At 35.5% G+C, this 19,836-nt stretch overlaps 2 protein-coding genes across 7 annotated transcripts; both read right to left on the bottom strand.

The window, feature by feature from the left end:
* Positions 1-1,599: 1,599 nt before the first annotated feature.
* LOC140799295 (probable mitochondrial import inner membrane translocase subunit TIM21) lies at positions 1,600-10,829 on the bottom strand. Of its 2 annotated transcripts, none has more exons than XM_073153552.1 (8): positions 10,534-10,829; positions 9,790-9,808; positions 7,712-7,872; positions 4,007-4,185; positions 2,979-3,027; positions 2,719-2,838; positions 2,316-2,490; positions 1,600-1,849 (listed from the first exon to the last, which is right to left on the bottom strand). In XM_073153552.1, exons 1-7 carry the CDS (start codon positions 10,696-10,698, stop codon positions 2,332-2,334), a joined length of 852 nt encoding a protein of 283 aa, XP_073009653.1. In that variant the 5' UTR covers positions 10,699-10,829; the 3' UTR covers positions 1,600-1,849; positions 2,316-2,331. The 2 variants fall into 2 exon arrangements, with proteins under 2 accessions (XP_073009653.1, XP_073009652.1); XM_073153551.1 differs by having other exon boundaries at positions 2,979-3,048; positions 10,534-10,812.
* Positions 10,830-11,946: 1,117 nt separating this feature from the next.
* Positions 11,947-19,401, bottom strand: LOC140799220 (sec1 family domain-containing protein MIP3). Of its 5 annotated transcripts, none has more exons than XR_012110962.1 (9): positions 19,265-19,401; positions 18,899-18,991; positions 18,520-18,663; positions 17,013-17,165; positions 15,261-15,791; positions 13,641-15,164; positions 13,492-13,560; positions 12,879-13,060; positions 11,947-12,778 (listed from the first exon to the last, which is right to left on the bottom strand). XR_012110962.1 is itself a non-coding variant. In XM_073153417.1 (9 exons), exons 2-8 carry the CDS (start codon positions 18,944-18,946, stop codon positions 12,932-12,934), a joined length of 2,598 nt encoding a protein of 865 aa, XP_073009518.1. In that variant the 5' UTR covers positions 18,947-18,991; positions 19,265-19,401; the 3' UTR covers positions 11,947-12,668; positions 12,919-12,931. The 5 variants fall into 5 exon arrangements, 3 of the variants coding, with proteins under 3 accessions (XP_073009518.1, XP_073009517.1, XP_073009516.1); XR_012110961.1 differs by having other exon boundaries at positions 11,947-12,668; XM_073153417.1 differs by having other exon boundaries at positions 11,947-12,668; positions 12,919-13,060.
* Positions 19,402-19,836: the final 435 nt, after the last annotated feature.

The raw sequence follows: 19,836 nt of genomic DNA, 5'->3' as shown, positions 1-19,836 counted from the left end.
AATGAGTATCGAATCATAGAATTGTTTATGTTCTTCATTAGAGCAAGTAAAGAACAAGATGCTAATTACCTTGGCATGCATTTACTAATGGATATGGATGAAGAAAGTAATATGCTCTTTATTCCTGCCCAACTTAATTAGTGGCAAAGTAGCGAATATGCTGATCTAATTAAAGTTGTTAATTTTTGAAATTATGAACATAAAAAAGAAGGATTTATTATCCTAAATGACGCCAGACTAGCTTATAATATTACGTAAAAGGGTAATCTTGCAAATGCATGGTGAGTAAATTGATATATAAATCTACCATGTTCTGATTCTTTTGTTTGTATGTGAGATAGATAAAAGATGTAGGGGAATAATCAAGTAAGTATAGTTCATCACCACAGGGCTGAGACATAATATTCGAATCATAGCTTTGCATCAAAAGGATAAGAGATATTCTTGCAGGCCGATAGATAAGGATGGAGAAATCAATGAGTATATTATATTGGCATCAACATATTGGTGTGAAGAAAGAGATGCACATTTCTCACCATACAAATAAGTGGTATACATCATCACAGGAAAAGAAGAACGTTTGTTCCAAGAATAATCCCCATATGGATCATGCTAAAAGGATTTATCACAATTGTTGACCCACCCAAAAAGAAGGGAATAAGATGTATAAATATTTAAGAGTAACACATGTTACAAACTTAGTATCAGAGTCATGGGTGGGTCTACACCCTCATTAGCCCTAATGTGCGATATTAGGGATACTTAAAAGACTTCTAAGCTTTTAGGTTAAGTGGTCAATAGATTGGTCAAGTCAGGGCTAGCTTAGTTTTGGGCCAGGCTGGTTAGAGAAAAAGTCCAACTCCAAGTTGAGATTAGTTGTAGTAAACCAGCCAACTCATTTATAAGTCTCCTACTTTGGCAACTAAGATACACCTTGGCCTACACTTAGAAGCATTATTTGTGATCTGGCTTTTGCTGACCAGATGAGAACAAGAGAGGTGATCCAAGAATCTTTCAAGGTGTGAAAGAAACCTATGAATTCTTTGCTCTTATAGGTAAATAGATATATATATATATATATATATATAATTTGACAGGTAATCACCAGCAAGCATGTACGTAATTCAAGTACTACCAACAACCAGACTAAACACATGTGATGATATGCATTTCATTTCAAGTGGCCAACAATAGTTCCCAAGAAATAAGAATAAGATTGGACATCCAACTTATTTAGATCATTGAGCACTTGCCAATTGCCAGTTGTCAGTTGGGCAAACGGCAACAGCTGGGCTCAAACCTTGTACAAGCTATCGACAACTATTAGATAATGAATGAATGAATTAATTAATGAATTAATAAGAGCAGTTCTTCCAACATAAAATGAGGTCTCTTTCGCTAAACATAAAAAATATATATAAATTATTGAACGAGTAGATTCAAATATTAGAAAGAAGAAAACATAACTAGATTAGATGAAAGGAAATCACCTATTTCTTTCCCCAGTTATTGGCCATTTAGATTTAGTTAAGCACCTATACTGTTCAAATTTTGGTTCAGACTAAGTCAATGTGAAATTAAAACAAACATTAAAATAAATTAATGTGTATAAATAAGATATGTTATTATTGATAATTATTAAACTTTAACAAGCCAAAGTTTATTTTTTGTGTGTGGCTCGTTTCCTAATGTCTTGATCTCGATCAAAATTTTGAGCCAAATGTTTCATAAATGAACTAAATTTGCCAGCCCTGCTAGCAGATCATTTCCAGAAAAATTGTCACCGCTCTCCACTCAAAAGCTTCATTGCCCCAACTTTGGCCAATTGAAGAACTCTCTCTCTCTCTCCCTGAAACAAAGAGACATTATTGCTATTTTTTTTTTTCACTTCCTAATGCAAGTAAATATGGAGAATTGTTCAGATATACAAACCAAAGATAAAAATGATGACCTTCCCTGACGACTAGTACTTATAAAGAAGGAACTTTCATACTTCAAAATTGATAGGAAAGCAAACAGCTCAAAATGTGATTCCTAGATTCAATTTCCTGGTGTATTTCCCTAGCTATTTAAGAAGACCACAACAACAACAGAAAAAAGAAAAAAGATGAAAGAAAGAAAGAAAGAAAGAAAGAAAGAAAGCCCCTCAAAACTTTATCAAAATGAGATGACAATTTAAAACACCCCAAATGGGACCAAATTCAACCATGCCAAGGACAACAAATAGACATGGCAAAGGTCCATAAAAATAAAATCTATGGCTAACGAGAAACTCACCCTATACACCATTTATAAGGATGAGACTGATAAATTACCATTGTTGCCTGTGCTCTAAGCCGGAACATAAGATTCTAGCATCAACTGTGCTTGGGACGGTGACTTAATCTCAACTATAAGGTACATGAACTTCCATTTCTTATCAGTAAGATCTTTAAACATTTCGGCATACACCTTCCCAGCTCCATGTGGTCCACGAATATAGAAATTTACCTGTATAGACATGGGACTGGAACATTATGTATGCATAACAAATCATGTTTCTTGAGATCACTGAAAAAATATCATGTAAATCAAGTATTCAAACAAATAGAATATGATACTCTTAATCACACATTAGCTGTTGTGGGCTTCTAAGTTTAGAAAGTGATGAAGTCAAGCTTAAAAAGATGCTCTGTAGATAAACTGCAAATAATAGCTGAAATTGAAGCTTAGTGATACCTCGACATGTTCGACACCATCTTCATCGGTCCAAACTCTATTCGGAATGCGCTGCCTAGCAGCACGATTTCTGCTTTCCTGGCCATAACCAGTGACAGGGGAGCCTATTCTCACTGTAACCTAACAAGAAAACCAGATATTATGGAGAGATGAAAAACACATTTATTTCTACAAAGAACAGGTGGATAGCCCATAAATAGCAATGTCTATAAGATGATCAGTAATTAAGTAGCAGTCTCAAGTCTTGACCTATCACTGACCTGACTATCATTCTGAACCCTTTCAAGAGCCTTTCCAAAAATTTTGTATCTACACACACAAACAAAAAAACTGGCAAACAATGAGGAAACTTTTTCTTTACCAAGCAGCAAGTAGGAAAAAAAATGATAAAAAAAAGAGAGGGAGATTCAAACAACTAGCCTGATAGAAGAGAGCAACAACAAAAACACTTTACTCCAATGAATTTCTTGACCACCCATAAAATAGTGCAGTATAAGATTCAGTGGTTCAGTTTTAGGAGTGCATTATCTTGACACAATCTCAAAAGGTATGCAGATTGCAGATGACAGTTTATTGCACAAATTATAGATTAATCCCCCTGATATGTGGTTTATGATCTAAATATACCAAATTAATCATAGTGCTCAACATAACTATATAAGCACTGAAGAAAATTAAGGATTACTGTAAAGCTGACTGTTTCATACACAGATGATTAACCAATAGTGGTCAAACAGAAAATTTCAAGGGAGAATTCAACACATCTTCTCAGGATGTTTAGGGGCTATCATTCTTAATGGAGACAAAAGGCTCTCTATAATAGTAAATCAGAAAAGGAACCATCACTAAATCATGATACTGACCTCATACCATGTTCACAAGTAGATACTACAAATGGAACTTTATAAACAATAAACACTTTTTTCTGATAGCAATCGATACTAGATTCCAACAAAGAAGAAAACCTTAGTGTTTCTTATCATGCAAAAGTGATGCCCCCTTCAGAAGTGTAGGAAACAATTAAGAAAGTCATCAAACAAGTATTCGACAATTTGTTCACTGTGAGTAGTAATTAGTAAGTTTCTTAGATTATTCTAATTTGTGATGTATGGCAGACTTCAGCAATACCAGCTTAAGCAAAAATATTTGCAATTACCAGTGTTATAGATCATAAGAGAACATCCATAATCATTTCTACACAAACAACAAGGCATTAACCCAAATAACATAATCACTTCTCTGTTACAGATTATAACAATGGAAAACTTTCAAAGTAATGAGAACATACTCTCTTGGCTCAAAGATTAGCTCTTTGAAAACCGCATATGCTGCCAAGGCTGCTATGCCAAGCCCAACTAGTATTATGACACTGTATGAAGCACCCTCAGTGAATGTCACTGGTTTTTCAGGAATATTGTATGTTGGAGCATCAAAAGGATCTTCTACAGTAGATATATCCTTCCTCTCCTGAGAAAAAACATAAAATAGTTTTCTTAAGAGAGGTGTAAATACCAACTATTGTTGAGGAAGGGCATAAATAATACTAGACAGTAAGAAATTATATGCAGAATTTTAGATATATGTATGTGTATGAGTAACAGTTTAGGTTATCTGAGGAAATAGGGAAAAGAAGATCTTTCATCAAGAAATAAGTACTCTATTATGTAAGACAAACTGGCATACATGAGTTACAATAATTGTAACAAAAGGATAATGGACAAAGATGCCTAGAGTCCTAGACTACATCTCCTTAATAATTCTACACTTTTTCATCTATTAAGAAAGATATCCTTGGAGTTGTAATGCAAATACAATATAGAAGGATAGAGAGAAACTAAAGACGCCTTTGGAGTTATAATGAGATACAAAGAAGGACAGGCCAGTAACCACAATTCGTTATGGAGATTTCTCTTTTAGAAAGCATACGAACAAAAGGGCATTTTTGGGAACTTGTATAAAGAGATAAGATAGAGAAACAGTGGTGATAGATAAATAGAAGCTGCATAGTAAGCATGCTCTCTTCAAAGGGTGGCATCAGTTCAAAAGAATTCCAAAGATAGGTAGCTTCCGTTATCAATTGGAGAACAACTTTGAATTTATAAGAAGAAAGATATGAGAAAGAACAGAGATGTTTAGAAATTTTTCATAATTTCTTATTTGAAATAGAAGAGTTAGAAGCCTTTCAATTACCTAAAATGAGGTAAGCATCTAATAGACATTACCTAAGCCATGAATAAATACTGACTGTTGTACAAAGATACGCCATTTAAAACGTTTTTAATCACTCTCCACTTCTCCCTGCCTCTAAGATTCTTTACAACTTTCAAAGCTCTCTCTTATTCCTCCTCCTGATAGCCTTTAATAGTTCGTGTCGCATTCATATTATGGAATTTTTTTTCCTTTTTCCAGGGTTCCTGAATCCTGAATGGCTATAATATATATTCAATGACTGGAAAGCAATGATCATTATTCCTGCTACCAAGGACCTGACAGGTTTGGCCTTTCAATTACCTAAAATGAGGTAAGCATCTAATAGATATTACCTATCAAATATCTTGTTCTGAGAGGTTACTTCCATCAAAATGAAGTCAGTCATATGGAGCAAATAGCATTACATTTCTTCATGAATCAGAGAGGATATCTATGGAGATTTAGGACAAAACTAAATTGAAGAGGAACAGAGATCACTCTGTTTGTTTTTAAATTCTAAAAGGATTTACATAAATATCTAAAAGTACATTGCAACATAGTACAGAATAGGATGGCATCTTACAAAGAACCAGTGCCGCTTGATTAAACAAGAAATTCATGGGACCAATTAAACAAAAGAGGGAAGACACTCTTCATAGTCCCTCAATGTATTGCTCCATTTAGTGTATCCAGTGTGTTTACTATCTCCCTATCTTAGGACCTAGTAGGTATTATATATTACAATCAGTGTTTTGAAAATCGAAAAAGGCGGTCGCCATGGTGGGATGGTGCATCAGCCGCCCTGCCATTCAGTCAAGCGCTCACATAAGGCAGGCCGCCTAAGCGGCAAAAGGCCTGCCAACCCGCCTTATCGGGTTACAAACAAGTATAGGGTCGGGTTATTATCCACTAAGATGACTAACTCATTAGCCTTAATATCAAAACTCTCTTCTCTCTCTCGTTGCTCTCCTCTCTCGAGTCTCGATAGAAAAATTAGAAACCCTAAAGGGCTTAAACCTTTGATCATCTTCGGCTCTCCCTTCCACTACTAGCAGTAGCGAGCTCCAAGGCAGCTAAAGCGGCGGCTGGCGGCATCGTGCTGCAATGGTGAGAAGCAGAAGAGGTATGGTTCTCTTTCCCTCTCTCTCTCACTCCCTCCCTCATAGTCTCTCTCTCAGTCGGACAGCTCGAATGTCTTTTTTTTATATGTTTTAATCAATTAATCAGTTATGCTAGGCAATTAGACAAAATAACAAATAAAAAATAGACTGATTATCTGTTGAAGAATAAATGCTTGTAAAGTTGTAAATCAATAATTATATGTTAATCACTTAATCCGTTGAAATGTTTTAATCTGTTAAATGTTAATCACTTAGTAATTAGTCTATTAATTTGTTTATTAGTAATTACATATAAGTATATAATATATATTATATATGTTTATTTATTTATTTATTTTTATATTAAAAATGTTAAACCACCTTGTCACCCGCCTTGTCGCCAGCCTCCGTCTAGGCGCTAGGCGGTGGGGTGACCGCCCGCCACTCGCAGCCGCCTTTCAGAACATTGATTACAATATAGATATTTTTTGACAAGCTTCCTAAGATGACTGGACATTGATGATGTAGTCAGTAGATACTAAACCTTTACCAACCACATATACCAATCAAGAAAATTAAAGAACTATGACTTTCCACATGCTGACGCTAGGTGCTCAGCATTAAAACATAGAAATCTACTAGCCACATCTATGTATTACAAAAAAAAAGTAGGAAATCACAAACAGATAAATTTTTGCTTTATCATCTTGTGAGGCCAATAAGCAAATTTTTGACTTGTCAAAGAAGATGTTTTAACAACCTCTAATTACACCGTCAAAGAAAGATATGGCCTCTCATGATTCTGATTTAATTTAATTTTTTCATAGTTCCTAGCTTCGGCTGATCCTGAGTGGGATTGGCCGTATCAACCAATCCCACCCAAGATGAGTATGCATAAAAGAAAAAAAGGGGGAAGAGAGAGGAAAAAAGGAGAATAGAGGGCATAAGAAAGAGAGGGAAAGAGAGAGAAGATATGGAGGAAGAGAGTTTGTGGGTTGCAGCAGAAAGAGTGAGAGGGAAAGATAAGAGAGAGAGAGATGTGGAGAAAAAAATAAAAAACTATATTGGAGATGGGGAGAGAGGGAGAGGTGGTAGTCAGTGAGGGTGAGAGAGTTTTTTTTAAGGGTAAGAGTTAATAAGAAAGAAAGTTAGTAGGAGAGAGAGGTAGTGGGAGAGAGAGTTTGATAGGAGAGAGTTGGTGGGAGAAAAAGTTTAATAAGACAGAGTTAGTAGGAGAGAGTTTGATAAGAGAGACTTAGTGAGAGAGTTTGATAAAAGAGACCTAGTGAGAGAGAATGTAAGAATTTTTTTTATTTGTGTGAGAGAGAGAGGAAGTGTGAGTGGTAGAAAGGAGAGATAGAGATTGAGACAATATTATTTATATTTTAATTTTTAGACTTTATATTTGAATAATTTATATTTATATCTTACTATTTTTTCTGAACAATTTAGAATTTTTTTATATTTTAAAAATTATTTTCAAATACAAGCCAATACAAATGGCCGATCTGCTTGATACCACCAATACATATCGTTTTTTCAGACGGCCAATTATGATCCTGATTTCAATACTTGGAACCTTTAATTTTTCATTTCTCGAAACTCAAAGAACACTAAAAAAATGGACACGGAAGACAGATAGAGCAATTGCACTTCACAAACTAACCGAAAACAGCAATATACAGCTGATATCAAACTCAAACCTCTTTTGGTGGCGATGCTTTTGTAGAATAATTGGATGCACATGTTGTTCTTGCTAAAGAAGGAACCATGCAATAATATCCACAGTGTTTGTTCACAAAATTTAAAGAACTTCTGTTGATCATATGCCATCTCAAATGGTCTCTGAATGTAACAGAGATCCCTGCAAGAATGCCCGCAATATAAATAAAGATATAAATTTAATAAATCACATGCTAAACTTGCAAACAAGACAATATTCATATCTGAATAAACCAACTATAGCACTAAGAATATCAGATACAGAGGACATGCAGAAGCAGTCAGTCATCCATGAATATCAAGATAATGTGCAACCCTGAAGAAAGCTGAAAAATATAAAGGATCATATCAATTGATGCCAAATCTCCTAGTTTATATTCTTAGCGTGCAAAAGATCTTTTAGGACACATTCAAGGACAGGTGGAATCCACTGAACCCAGTAAATGACAATTCGACAAAGTTACCCATTCCTCAAAAGCCAACTTTTGTTTCTCTAAGACAAACAAGAGTTCAAAAGGAAAATGCTTAGTGCGCCGAAGAGGCATCATCAAAATGACAACTGATAATTAAAGGCCTGAATATTACTATATTAATAATGTACCCTTCATATCATGAATGCCATGCCTTTCATGGCTAGATTGCTTGCTTGCACAATAAAGCAATCTAATAAGAAGCAAATAAGATTGTATATGTCATAGTTTTGTCCAGCTATGCTGCCCATCTAGAGATCTGAGAAAACCTTTAAGGCTGAAAGATTGGGGAAGAAAAAGCATGGCCCTCTTGAAAGTTCTAATTCATAGAAATCAAAGAAAATACAATTCAGAGAAGAACAAACAGTGAATAACTACAAGATCACTACAATGATATAAAGGGAATGTAAGGTAAGCATGAGGAGTAACTTAACAACTTGTTCACAGGTTCAAATCAGAAAAAGCACTCCTTTTACATCTTACCTTTCCAGACCTGCACTGTGGATCCTTACGTTTTAAGAACATAATACTAACCTGTACAGAAAGATCTGACTACACCAAAAACTGCTACCATATGTGCGATCAAGAATAGCCTACACAACTACTAGTGAACATTTCAAACACACGGTTATACAATTCTCTCTAATAATATGCCTATGTCGGACTCCTGTAAACGATAAAAACCTACCACCTGCTGTAAGTAACAAACTGCCCAATGAACCTATCTAGTCTACCAAAGATCACATTTTCTGCTAATGTGGGGGGACTACATCTATTCGGGTCCTACATTGACCAGGCTGAGCATCTGGGTAAAAATATTTTGAGGTTGACCATATGAATTGTTTTCAATAGTTCAGCTGCAAATAGGAACAATATCTTTAATCAACTGAACCATAGCATACAACCACAATTGTATTGATGTTTCATGTTTATTTCTTTCTCAACAAAAATCATGTGTTGGTTGTCAAGCTGCCAACCCTCCTCCCTCAAAATCTGGTCCACCACCTTGGAAAATGTTGAAGCTAAAAAGTAACATAAATTTAATCTGAACTATCCACTACTAGAATGTCATGGTGAGAAACATGATATCCTCAGATAGAACCAGAATGTCATGGTGAGACAACATCAAAGTGTACAAGATCTGTGATAATAACTCTTGTATTTTCCATGAACCAGAAACAGTTTTATGGTGGGTTCAAACATATTAAAAATGATTAGTAGATCCCTTCACCAATTTAGATGTAATTGATAAGCTCAAAAACGAGAAATTTCTGGTTCTTAAACAAGGTAATGTCTCCTATTAACATGCTGCAGGATTGCAGGACTTCAGATTTACTTATACAAACATCAGATGCATTCTGGGCATGCTTACGGATGTGTGTGGAATGAAAATAACACATAACTGCAAATAAACCATATATATAACTGGGATTTGAAAAGGTGTAAAACTTCTCCAAGCCATACAAGAAGAATTTGAATACATAATGCACATCAAAAGCCTGTCAATTCATAAGGAACAAGCAATATATTCCGGAGAGCAACTTATATAAAAGCAAAATCGACTTCAAAAGCTAAATTATATAGCTGACCTTCAGCTCTTGTTACATCCTGCAAAGGAAAAAGAATAGGATAAGAAAAACAAACATACAAAAAATGAAGAATCATATCTAACAGGAAATGCAACCTGCTGTCAAGATTTGTAAAGAATGAGATTTCTTTGATGAGAAAACTTTAAGAAAATCGAGGGAATCATAAATTAGAAGTAAGAATAGAAAACAGGATAACTTATGAGAACTTCTACAAGAAACAATACTTAGTCTTAATGAGCAGAAAATTCTCAAAACATCAAAAGACAGTATGATATAAAAAAATGAAGCAACTTAGGAAACATAATTTACATACTTGAGATATCAAATTGATAGTTTAATAGCTTTCTTCTAATAGAGCCTTGCTAAATTAAAAATTGACCTAATATCTATACCAAAAATAAGAACCCAACGAAGATATATAGAATAAGAACGATGCAAGCTAGGCCTATAATCAAGAAAGCAAGCTAGTTTAATAGTATCTGTCCCTAAATGCAACTATTGATATAACGTACAAATTTTGATCTTTTTCCCAGATAACCAAAAAGAATCCAAATAATGGTTACCTCAGCTAAACAGCTAATGTGACAAGAGATTGCCGCATTGGCATTTCATCGAACAACACGTGTGACCAACTCCTTGCCTATTAAAACTAGCTATCCTAGTGCAAAAGATTGACGAAGAGAACTTCTCACTTCGGAAAGAAAAAAACAAGAAACTTGATTTAGGGTTTAGGGTTTTTTTTACCTTGAAGACGACGGTCTCGAGATTCTTGGAATCGATCAGCCGCATCACGGGGGCGGCGGGCGAATCGGAAGCGGCGCCGGCGAGCGAGTATGCCGGTCTAGCCGCCAGGGAGGAGAGGCGCCGGCCGAGTCGACTACGAAGCGACCCGGCGATCCGAGATGTCATAGTGTGCTTTCGTGGGGGAGAGAGAGAAAGAGAGCGAGGCTAACTTTCTTTGGAGAGATTTTATGAGGCGAAATTGGAGCAAGTCTTAGTGGGCCGATGGTCTAGAGACTAGAGCTAGAGTTCACTATCCGCGCACACAAACATAATGGATAAAATGAGGATTTAATAGTGAAATAATGTGACATTCCACCCCTTTGATGTTTGATTGCGAAATAAGGGACCGTATATTTATTTATAAACAAAATAAAGGGTGGTGCTATCCTAATTTATTATTATTTTTAGTGTTGTTTTAGAGAAGTGTCACAATAAATATCAATACCAACTAAACTCTATTCCAGAAAATAAGAATAATGAATATAATGGGTATTGGATAAATTGTGTTTGTTGGGATAGGAGATAAATTTATCAAATAAATTTTATTTTCTTTCCCTTAGTTTATGTAAATGTATATATTTGTAATTTCTTTTCCTTTTTTTTCCTTTTTTTGAGAAAGATGGAAAATTCTATTAAGTGAAAAATTAAATATAAATTGATCTTCTTACGGTTAAATTTGGAATTCCTAGCCAAAAAATAATTTGAACTTAATTCACCATAATATACGCACTATAGATATATCATCATAAGTAGCATCACATAAAGATATAGTCATTCCATATCAAAACATGTTTATTATTAGCAAGCATATAACTAAATAAGATATTTTAGTAAAGTATTTGAGAGGGGCAACTTGGTCTTTTTCTAAATTGGGATAACTCATACTGTCGTACTTTATCCTAAACTTATCCCACCTTAAGCCCTGGTTCACTTATGAAATAGGAATGCTTATTCTAAAATAAACTTTCTTATTCTCATGGTGTAGTAACTAAACAATATATTACTTTATTTTAGTATATTATTTTAATCTTATCTCTCATTTTATTCTATACAACTTTCTAAAAACTATTTATTAATAATCTAAGATAATAATTTTACCTTTTGAGATAGTCATATCTGCTACAGCATGCTAAATATTCTTCTAATGTTTGTACAAATAGGATGCTCGGCACAAATCTTGACATAGCTTGTGTAAATGCCAGACCATGCACACATAAATATATGGCTTCTTTGAAGTAGATGTTTTTCTTTTCTTGCATCATGAGTATTTCCCCATTTGCTATTAACTGATCATAGAAAGGCAAACAAACAAACCGTCTTGTGAAAGAAAGAAGGCAGGCTTTAGCCATGAAGCAATCATAGAGAAACCAAACCTGAAGCAAAAGCTCAAGTAAAGAAACAACTTGAGCAAAATCTTTCCTTTCTATCACACTCGTCCATACTCCATATAGTGCAAAGTTTGTTAAAGCTTTAAATAAGAGCATGAGTATACATTAAATACTCTCCAGCCACAAGTATATAGAATGACGAGTATGCTTAAAAACAGACACTGTAGGCTGCGCTCAACTGCAAAAAATGGGGTGAAAACAAAAATACACAATATGCCGTAATTTCAAGTAAGCATTTGTACAGTTACTAATTAAGATAACCAGACACCTATAAGAGCAAAATGACTCCACTGTGGACACCATTGCTACCATTGAAAATTGAGAAGCAGTCGGCATGTTATTGGGAGTTTGGGACTAATGGTTGTCGAGCTGTTGTATCGTCATATTTGGCCATTGGTCACCATCTAGCACAATGAAACTACATGATTATTGTACAGAGTAAGTAGTGCCATACTGCCACCTTCATTTGTCACAATACTGGATTGAAGGCTCATATCTGTTATTGCCAATGTATCATTTACATTAACTTCCAAAGGAGATACAGAATAATCCGGCAAGAACTATTGCATTGAAGTAGGCCTTTTGAACTTGTTCTCCACTTGACCAATCTTATATCCTACTGCTTTCGTCAGAGGCCTAGCAACTTTGAGCAAGTTTCTTTGGACGGCAAAAGCCATCTCATATATGAAATTTACTGTTCCTGTTTACCTTGGAAGTGCAAGTTCATAAAAAATGTCTCAGGAAAAATATAAGAAACTCAGGAAGGCTCATTTTATATTGTATGGTGATTCAAAAATCAGATTATGCTGCACTGCTGCCTAAATAAATAAGGTAAGGATCAGTTGCAAGATGTACTTGTATACATCCAACTTTAGTTGTGTAAGAACTGGCTTAATGTTAATTTCAAAACTAATTCACCTGAGACAAGGCAATCTTGCCTGACAGCTGCTAGACTGACCTTCTTTGACAGTTCAGATGAAGCTAGATGAGCCCAACATCAACTCGAACATGTCATCTGGAGTTAAGAGGTTTGTTCCACCAAGAATTATCTCAAGATCTGGCCTACTGTTTTCTGATATTGCCTCCATAACTTCTCGAACCTTGCATACAAAAAGATTTATCACCAGTTAAAAGAGTATTTAGGCCTGCTGAACGTTTGCCAGGACTCAAGACTACGGCTCAAGATTCTAATATAGCGAATAAAAGAGAAAAGGAAGTGGTAACTGATGGCATACACCACCTTTTTCATTGGTATTTCCTTATTTCCATCATTATTTTTAAGAATCACATAAGCAAATTTATGCAATAGTAGTTCAAGAAAAAGAAACAGAATATGAGGATAAAATGGCCACCAAGCACTTGTGCACCAATTTTCAATATCATTACTGTTCAACACACATCTGATGACAAGCACTTCAATGTCTCATGCAACTCATTTGAGCAGTTGCCTTCAAGGAAGCCCTTAGAAGGCAGGGAAAATACATATGACCTAAATAATAAACATGAGAGTAAGGTACATAGATATTCAAACCTCAAGACCGTTGATGCCTCCAACCACAAAAATGAGAAGAATGCTTTGCTCTCCCAGATTTGGCTTAGCCTGGAAAAAAATTATAGTACATATTAGTGGGAGTAAGTAAAATGGCAACAGAGTAGACAATTCTGGAATGAAGATTACACCTGTCCAAGGCCAAATCTACCAAAACCACTTTTAAAAAAACGCCCAACTGCCGATGAATGATACTCCAGTCCAGGTATATCATACTTCAATAAAACAGCAGTTAGAACCTTGTAAAGTAAACCTTTTCTATTGTAGGTATCACTTCCATATTTGCTCAAGGATGCTAACCCTTCTCTAAGAGCTGGACTTCTCCACTTCAAAGATGACAATTTATGGAAGAACTTAAAAAGCTGATCAACTCTATCTCGCAATTCCAATTTAAGCTGCATTTCCCCATATGCTTGCTCATTGTTATGATCTGTATCTTCATCATCCCAGCTCCCCCATTGATCATCGAAATCGTCTATTTTGGATGTCTTCTCAGAAGCATCCTCATCATTTACATTAGCATTCTTAGACTTAGCTTCAAGTTCCTTCTCCAAACCGTGGAGGAATTGGAACTTTGCAGAAGATGGATTTTCCAGGATGGCATCCACAATTGCTTCCTTAAGAGAATGCTCTTCTTCCCAAGAAAAAGGACCGGTATTCACAGATGTTGGGAAATTTTCACCAGCCAATATAAAACCAATAACTGATAGAAGTAATGCATCTTGAAAACTAAGAAGGGCCTCCGAAGTTTCAATCCTTTTATTCTGTTGAGTAGATTTTACTAAAATGCTTGTATTGATGAAATCACGGATTTGACTAGAAAGACTTTGACTTGTATCTGCAGAACTGACGCTTAGTATTCTCTCAGCACTAACAAATGCATCCCAATGGGAACTCTGAGGCTCTTGAAGTGCAATCTCAGCAGCTAGAGCCAACTCAATAATCCCTCTGTTTTTTAATAAAGAAATTTGATCTTGAGCCAACTTTTTAATCATAGCATGAAGCTCTGATGCAGACGTCAAAGCTAGGCGACCTTTTGAACCGAATGGTACTTTCTCATGCTGCAGAGCTTCCAAAAGCCATTTCTTTATCAGCATGAATCCATCTTTAGCCCCTCTATCAAGTAAAGCCTCCAAATATTTTGCTCCTGTATAATTGGATAGAAAGGACCCATTTGGCATGCTAAAACTATCAAGTTTGTTATTGTGAGCCTTGTCAGAGGTGTCACCTAAGGCATATTCGGAATCAACTTCACCAGATTTCCACCCAGATATGAAAGTTAGGATGTTTTCAAAGAGCTGAATGCTGCTTGTACCATGTTCGTCTTTGCTGAGTACCTTTTCAAAAGGTATTCTTATATCTAGTGGGGCAAGTTTTATGGTACCAGGGGAGTATTTGCTTGAAGTTTGTGCATTTTTCACAAGTGAAGAGGATGAGGTTCTTTCTCTGCGAGGCAAAGAGAATAGCATCCGATCAAGAAACGAATCCCCATGGCAGCAGGGTGTTAGAAGATCGAGTGTACGATCAATGATCAACAAACCAGCTGATCTTTTACTACGCCGGCCTACATCATATAGGCTTGACATGTCAGTCAGCATCTTACCAATGATTTTTGATGTATCACCCAATGAAAATATCTCCATCTTTAGATCCATCTACATATACATCAGAAAACAATTATAAGAAGCAAGAGATTAGCTTTGATAAATAGAAGGAAACAACTAACAAGCACATGGGTTGCCCTGGACTACCTTATCAGCCAAATGGTATAGGAAGTGAGCAGTCAGTGTTACTCCTGGTGGAACATCTTCACCATCAATAGGTCGACCAGTAGATATATGGGGTAGTCCAGGACTAAGAGAGTCTTCATGAGCATTTGACAAGCATGACTCCGTAACTGTGCCTTCTGAAGGCAAAACAAATGCTCTCGGTGATATAGGACAAATTATCAATGGGAAATGAAGCACAGATATAAGCATTTTCTTTGACCCTTCAACTTCTGTATAATTTGACTCATCATCATATAAATCTCTTTTAGCCGGAGTAGCTTCAATTGTAGGCACACAATCCTTAGTAGACCACCGGGACCAGCTATCATCTTCAGAAGCCAATTTTCTCAGAGGGTCATCTTCTGCAGAATCAGTGATTTTGTCTTGATGTGAGAGAAACCCCTTTTCCTCGCACTTCTTCACAAGCTCTTCATAATCTTGGATGAGCAAGGATTCATACTCATGAAAAGCATCTGGTCCCAAAGGTGAATCAATATATGCTGAATGAGCAGTCTGCAAAACATGGATGCATGTTCAGAAACTGCCTTCATACTAGACAGATCACAGTAAAAGCTACAAAAAGAAGAAAGAGAAGAAAAAAGGAACACATCAAGATAGACCATTTTAAGTGTGTTTCACTAAAGCCTGAAAAACTGCATCATGATCTAGCCAGGGTGTCAAGCTCCTACAGAACTGTTGATGGCAGTAGATGTCAAGCTCTATGATGAGATCACTAAAAATGAAATCAATAGAGAACTTTTTTTACATTTTACTTAAAGGGCATTCTGCAAAGCACGCCACCATTAAGGGGCCTTAAGATAACATCAGTAATATTTACAATTAAAAAATCATAACTTATGATTCTATGATTAATTATGTTAGTAGAATATCAACAAAAAGAGCAACTTATTCTAAGTAGCTTAAAGTGAAATTCATCTCTCCAAATTCAAGATTTCACAACATAAAAAAGGCATCCTAGAGTCCCGTGCATGAGGCTCCCGCTTATGTGGAGTTTGAGGAGGGAAGATGTACCCAGCCTTCCCCTCATCTTTGAGGAGGCTGTTTCTAAGACTTGAATCCATGGCCTATTGAATGCAACTATGCAAGAGGCAAGCACCGGTGACACCCTCTAAACTCTCACAATATGAGAGGACAAGAAAATGAATTCCTGCAAAGCAATCCAAATTTTCAGCCTTTGTAAAATGAAAATTACAAACAAAAACAAGAGAAGAGAACTTAAAACAATAAAAGTAAGTATCATCTGCAACCAATATCACATTTCTCAATACCTAGACATCCCTTCTCCCACTAAGCTGTATCAAATCTTGAAGATCATTGGAAAACTAAAACCTTCTTTTAAAAAGGAGATATGAACATTTATAGCAGCAAGAAGGTTACGCTTACTTGACAGAGATGATATATATCTAGTATTGTTACGATATGTGATAACTGATAAGTACTCATTCTTCTCATGCAACCAATGAGGTCATATGTAGCAAGACTCTTATGAGGTTATCTAAAAATCCAAAATATATGGCTGAACCTTTTCTTCTAACACAGATCTAAGGAAAATGGAAGTAATATATTCAACAATTTCACTTCAGGAAAAGTTAAATAAAAACCAACCACCTTTCACATGAAAAAAGGAACGGAAGATCATACTAAAATCATGTCAAAAATCAATAAGACAAAATTCATTAAAAGAATCAATAATATTTTGCAAGGAAGAAGCACCTCTGAAATAGATGTAAAAATAGTACAATGACGAATTGTTCTATGAGTGCCCAGGCAGCGCAGAATATACCGATGAGCATCACTGAGAAGACGTGACGTGATAATTACAATTTTCTTTGCAGGGCCCACAAAAGTTGAGTCCCAGTCGGCAGTCTGTGGTAACAAATAAAAAAGGCAAAGGGCAAAATTATCTCACACTTCAATTGATGTGAACAAAGAGAGTAGATGTGCTGGATACAGATCAATCGTCAATTATAAATATATCAAGCTATTATTAGCACAATCAGAAATTCTCAAGGTTTACAGAATAAATCCAAATTCCAAACAGACCACATGCCTCTAGCAATTCAGTGTTATGTGTAGATTAGTGTCACCTTCTATAAGGTAAGATCTGTAACATATCATACAAATATAAGAGATAATCACGACATAATAGGTTCTTGCAGCAAACTAGATTCACCATACAACAACTTATAATAAGAATGATAGGAAGAATTATTCAATTTTCACAACCAACTTAGATTTGCCAAAGAGATGATTAAAAGAAATTAAGGAATTGTGTGGGTTAGAAGTTAGAAGAATTATTGTCTCTAATCTGTATGGTACATAGTCTACAGTTTAACCTTGGTTATTTCAAAGATATTGAGCACCACATATACTAGATACACAAGAACTTTGGGTTTTTCAAGTGGCAAAGAAGCAAGTTCTAATTTTGAATAGGTCAATGTTTAGCTAATTGCAGGGGTATATGTACAGAAAAGCTTTATAATTATCATGTTTGTCAGGCAACAAGTTGATTCCATCTTAAACCTCCATAGTTCACTCCTGCTGCTCCATTACATCTCACAGTTACAATTTACATTTAGAAAGGAATTGATTAGCCCTCAATAAATGTTTGCAAGGCAAATAAGTTCTGTAAGTTAAAGATGTGCTACATTGCCTTTTTCACATTATTTACAGAAAGATACAATTAAAAATATAAATAATAATAGCCAAGTAAAATGCCTTTGCAAATTAAAGACATGTAAGTGAAACACAGTAAAGTGGAGCATTGTCTTGGGAAATGGGAACATCTAGCTAAGAAGTAGCAGATACAATCAGACATAAATGCAAGCATTTTGTGTGGTTGAGGGCCTTTATTTTGTTGTCCTTATTAGGAAAACATTCTATAATATGCAAGAGCTCTCAGACTCTTATAGTGAGTTTTGCAATGTCCATTAAGAAGGCCAAGAAGAAAACCAATCTTAGTAGTACAAAGAGGGTAAAAGGACCCAATTTTCGAACATGTCCGGCAAATATGTGCTCAGCAAACCTTATATGCAACAGAATCCAACTGTTACAGTTGTGCATACGCATTTTCCCTGGGTATCTAGGATATACATCAAACACATCAATATGCATCAGAGAATGCTCCTGAACAACACAAACCCAGCGACATATGCTTGCAAGGATCAATATAGACTAAACTATGACATGACAGTAATGTAACTATAAAAAAGTAACTCACAGCATCAAGAGGAGACATGTTCTCCAAGTTACAAACAGCACGCACACCAAGTTCCAAAAGGAGAGGGAATGCACCAATAAACTGAAAGGTCTCTAAACAACCATCATCTAGATAAAGAATGGCCTCTGATATCCAATCCGAAACCTAGTAGAACAAAATATAACAAGAGGAATTAAGAGAGCTAGTTAGTAACGCCAAAATTTTAGTCTAAAAGGGGGAAAGAAAATACAAAATCACTCATATTCTTCAGTGGGCAAAGGAGTAATAAATCAGTGCAAATTTACAGCAACTTCAGAATCTGTGCCATCAATTGGTTGAACTAAATCTAAGATCTGCACCAATTGCGAAAAGAATTAAATCTATGGAAGTATTAATTCACCTGGCGGATGGAATCAAGGCAAGATTTGATCAAATCGACGGAGCCCATTTGTCTGCTTCCACCGATAATGCCGTCTCAATACAAATTAAGGCCCTAGACAAGAATTTCAAACATTACGAGGAAGATACGACTAACATCATCTGAGCATATGGCTTATGCCTACTCTAGTCACATTTGTAAACAACCATCTAGGATCAAGAACACCTACGAAGTCCAACAAAGGCACAATTTTAGCAATTGAGCATTAACAACAAGACTACGATGAACTCAATTCGTGGTGTACGGAGGGCAGAGAAATCTAAGTTAGCGAATTCATGTAAAGAACATCAAGGAAAAGAAGAAAAGTAAAGAAGAAGACATGCTTACTGCTGTATCGGTTGTCTTCAAGAGGCTATGGAGAGAGAGAGAGATTGGAAAGACGAGGATCAAAGAGATGGAGGCATCAAGAAACGCGACGGAGATCTACTAGAGTCTAGAGAGAGAGAGAGAGAGAGAGAGAGAAGAGAAGGGTCTCGGTTTCATGTCCTTATTCGACTGGGCTCTTACTCATCGGGCCGAGCCGGTTCAGGCCTCAATCAATAAAAATGTAAAAATATAAGGCGTTATTTGCAAATTTCCAAAAAAAAAAAGGATTTTCATAAGTAATTACTGAAAACTTTCAAAATATCGTAATTACCACTACTTCCTCCAAAATATCATCATTAGTTAAATCTAACTAATTATAATTAAAACAAAATTTAAATTAAAAAAAAAGACTATTTTGCTCTTATATAAATAATTACGAATAATTTAAAAGCTGTCCAATATTATATATAATGCAATAGTACTATGAAATTTATCTTATTTTATGTGAGACAAAATTTGTTGATAAATATTTTATTTTAGTCACTTATACGTATTTATTAACTTTAATAATAACCAATTAGGAATATTATGTT

This window comes from Typha latifolia, chromosome 12, assembly GCF_019914945.1.
Source record: "Typha latifolia isolate L0001 chromosome 12, TyphaL0001v2, whole genome shotgun sequence".
Taxonomy (NCBI): domain Eukaryota; kingdom Viridiplantae; phylum Streptophyta; class Magnoliopsida; order Poales; family Typhaceae; genus Typha; species Typha latifolia.
The sequence above is the reverse complement of the archived record's forward strand: the minus strand, read 5'-3'. Positions and strand labels throughout refer to the sequence as shown.

Bases quoted from the DNA above. Each gene is read 5' to 3' on its own strand.
- LOC140799220 (XM_073153416.1), bottom strand. From the start codon at position 18,946: ATGGGCTCCGTCGATTTGATCAAATCTTGCCTTGATTCCATCCGCCAG. The intron at 18,664-18,898 runs GTGAATTAATAC...TTGTTCTACTAG, and splicing joins GCCTTGATTCCATCCGCCAG to GTTTCGGATTGGATATCAGA. The intron at 15,792-17,012 runs GTGCTTCTTCCT...CATGTTTTGCAG, and splicing joins TTTTTACATCTATTTCAGAG to ACTGCTCATTCAGCATATAT.
- LOC140799295 (XM_073153551.1), bottom strand. From the start codon at position 10,698: ATGACATCTCGGATCGCCGGGTCGCTTCGTAGTCGACTCGGCCGGCGC. The intron at 3,049-4,006 runs GTATGTTCTCAT...ATTGTTTGCCAG, and splicing joins CTAATCTTTGAGCCAAGAGA to TTTTTTTGTTTGTGTGTGTA. The intron at 2,491-2,718 runs GTATCACTAAGC...ATGTCTATACAG, and splicing joins ATGGTGTCGAACATGTCGAG to GTAAATTTCTATATTCGTGG.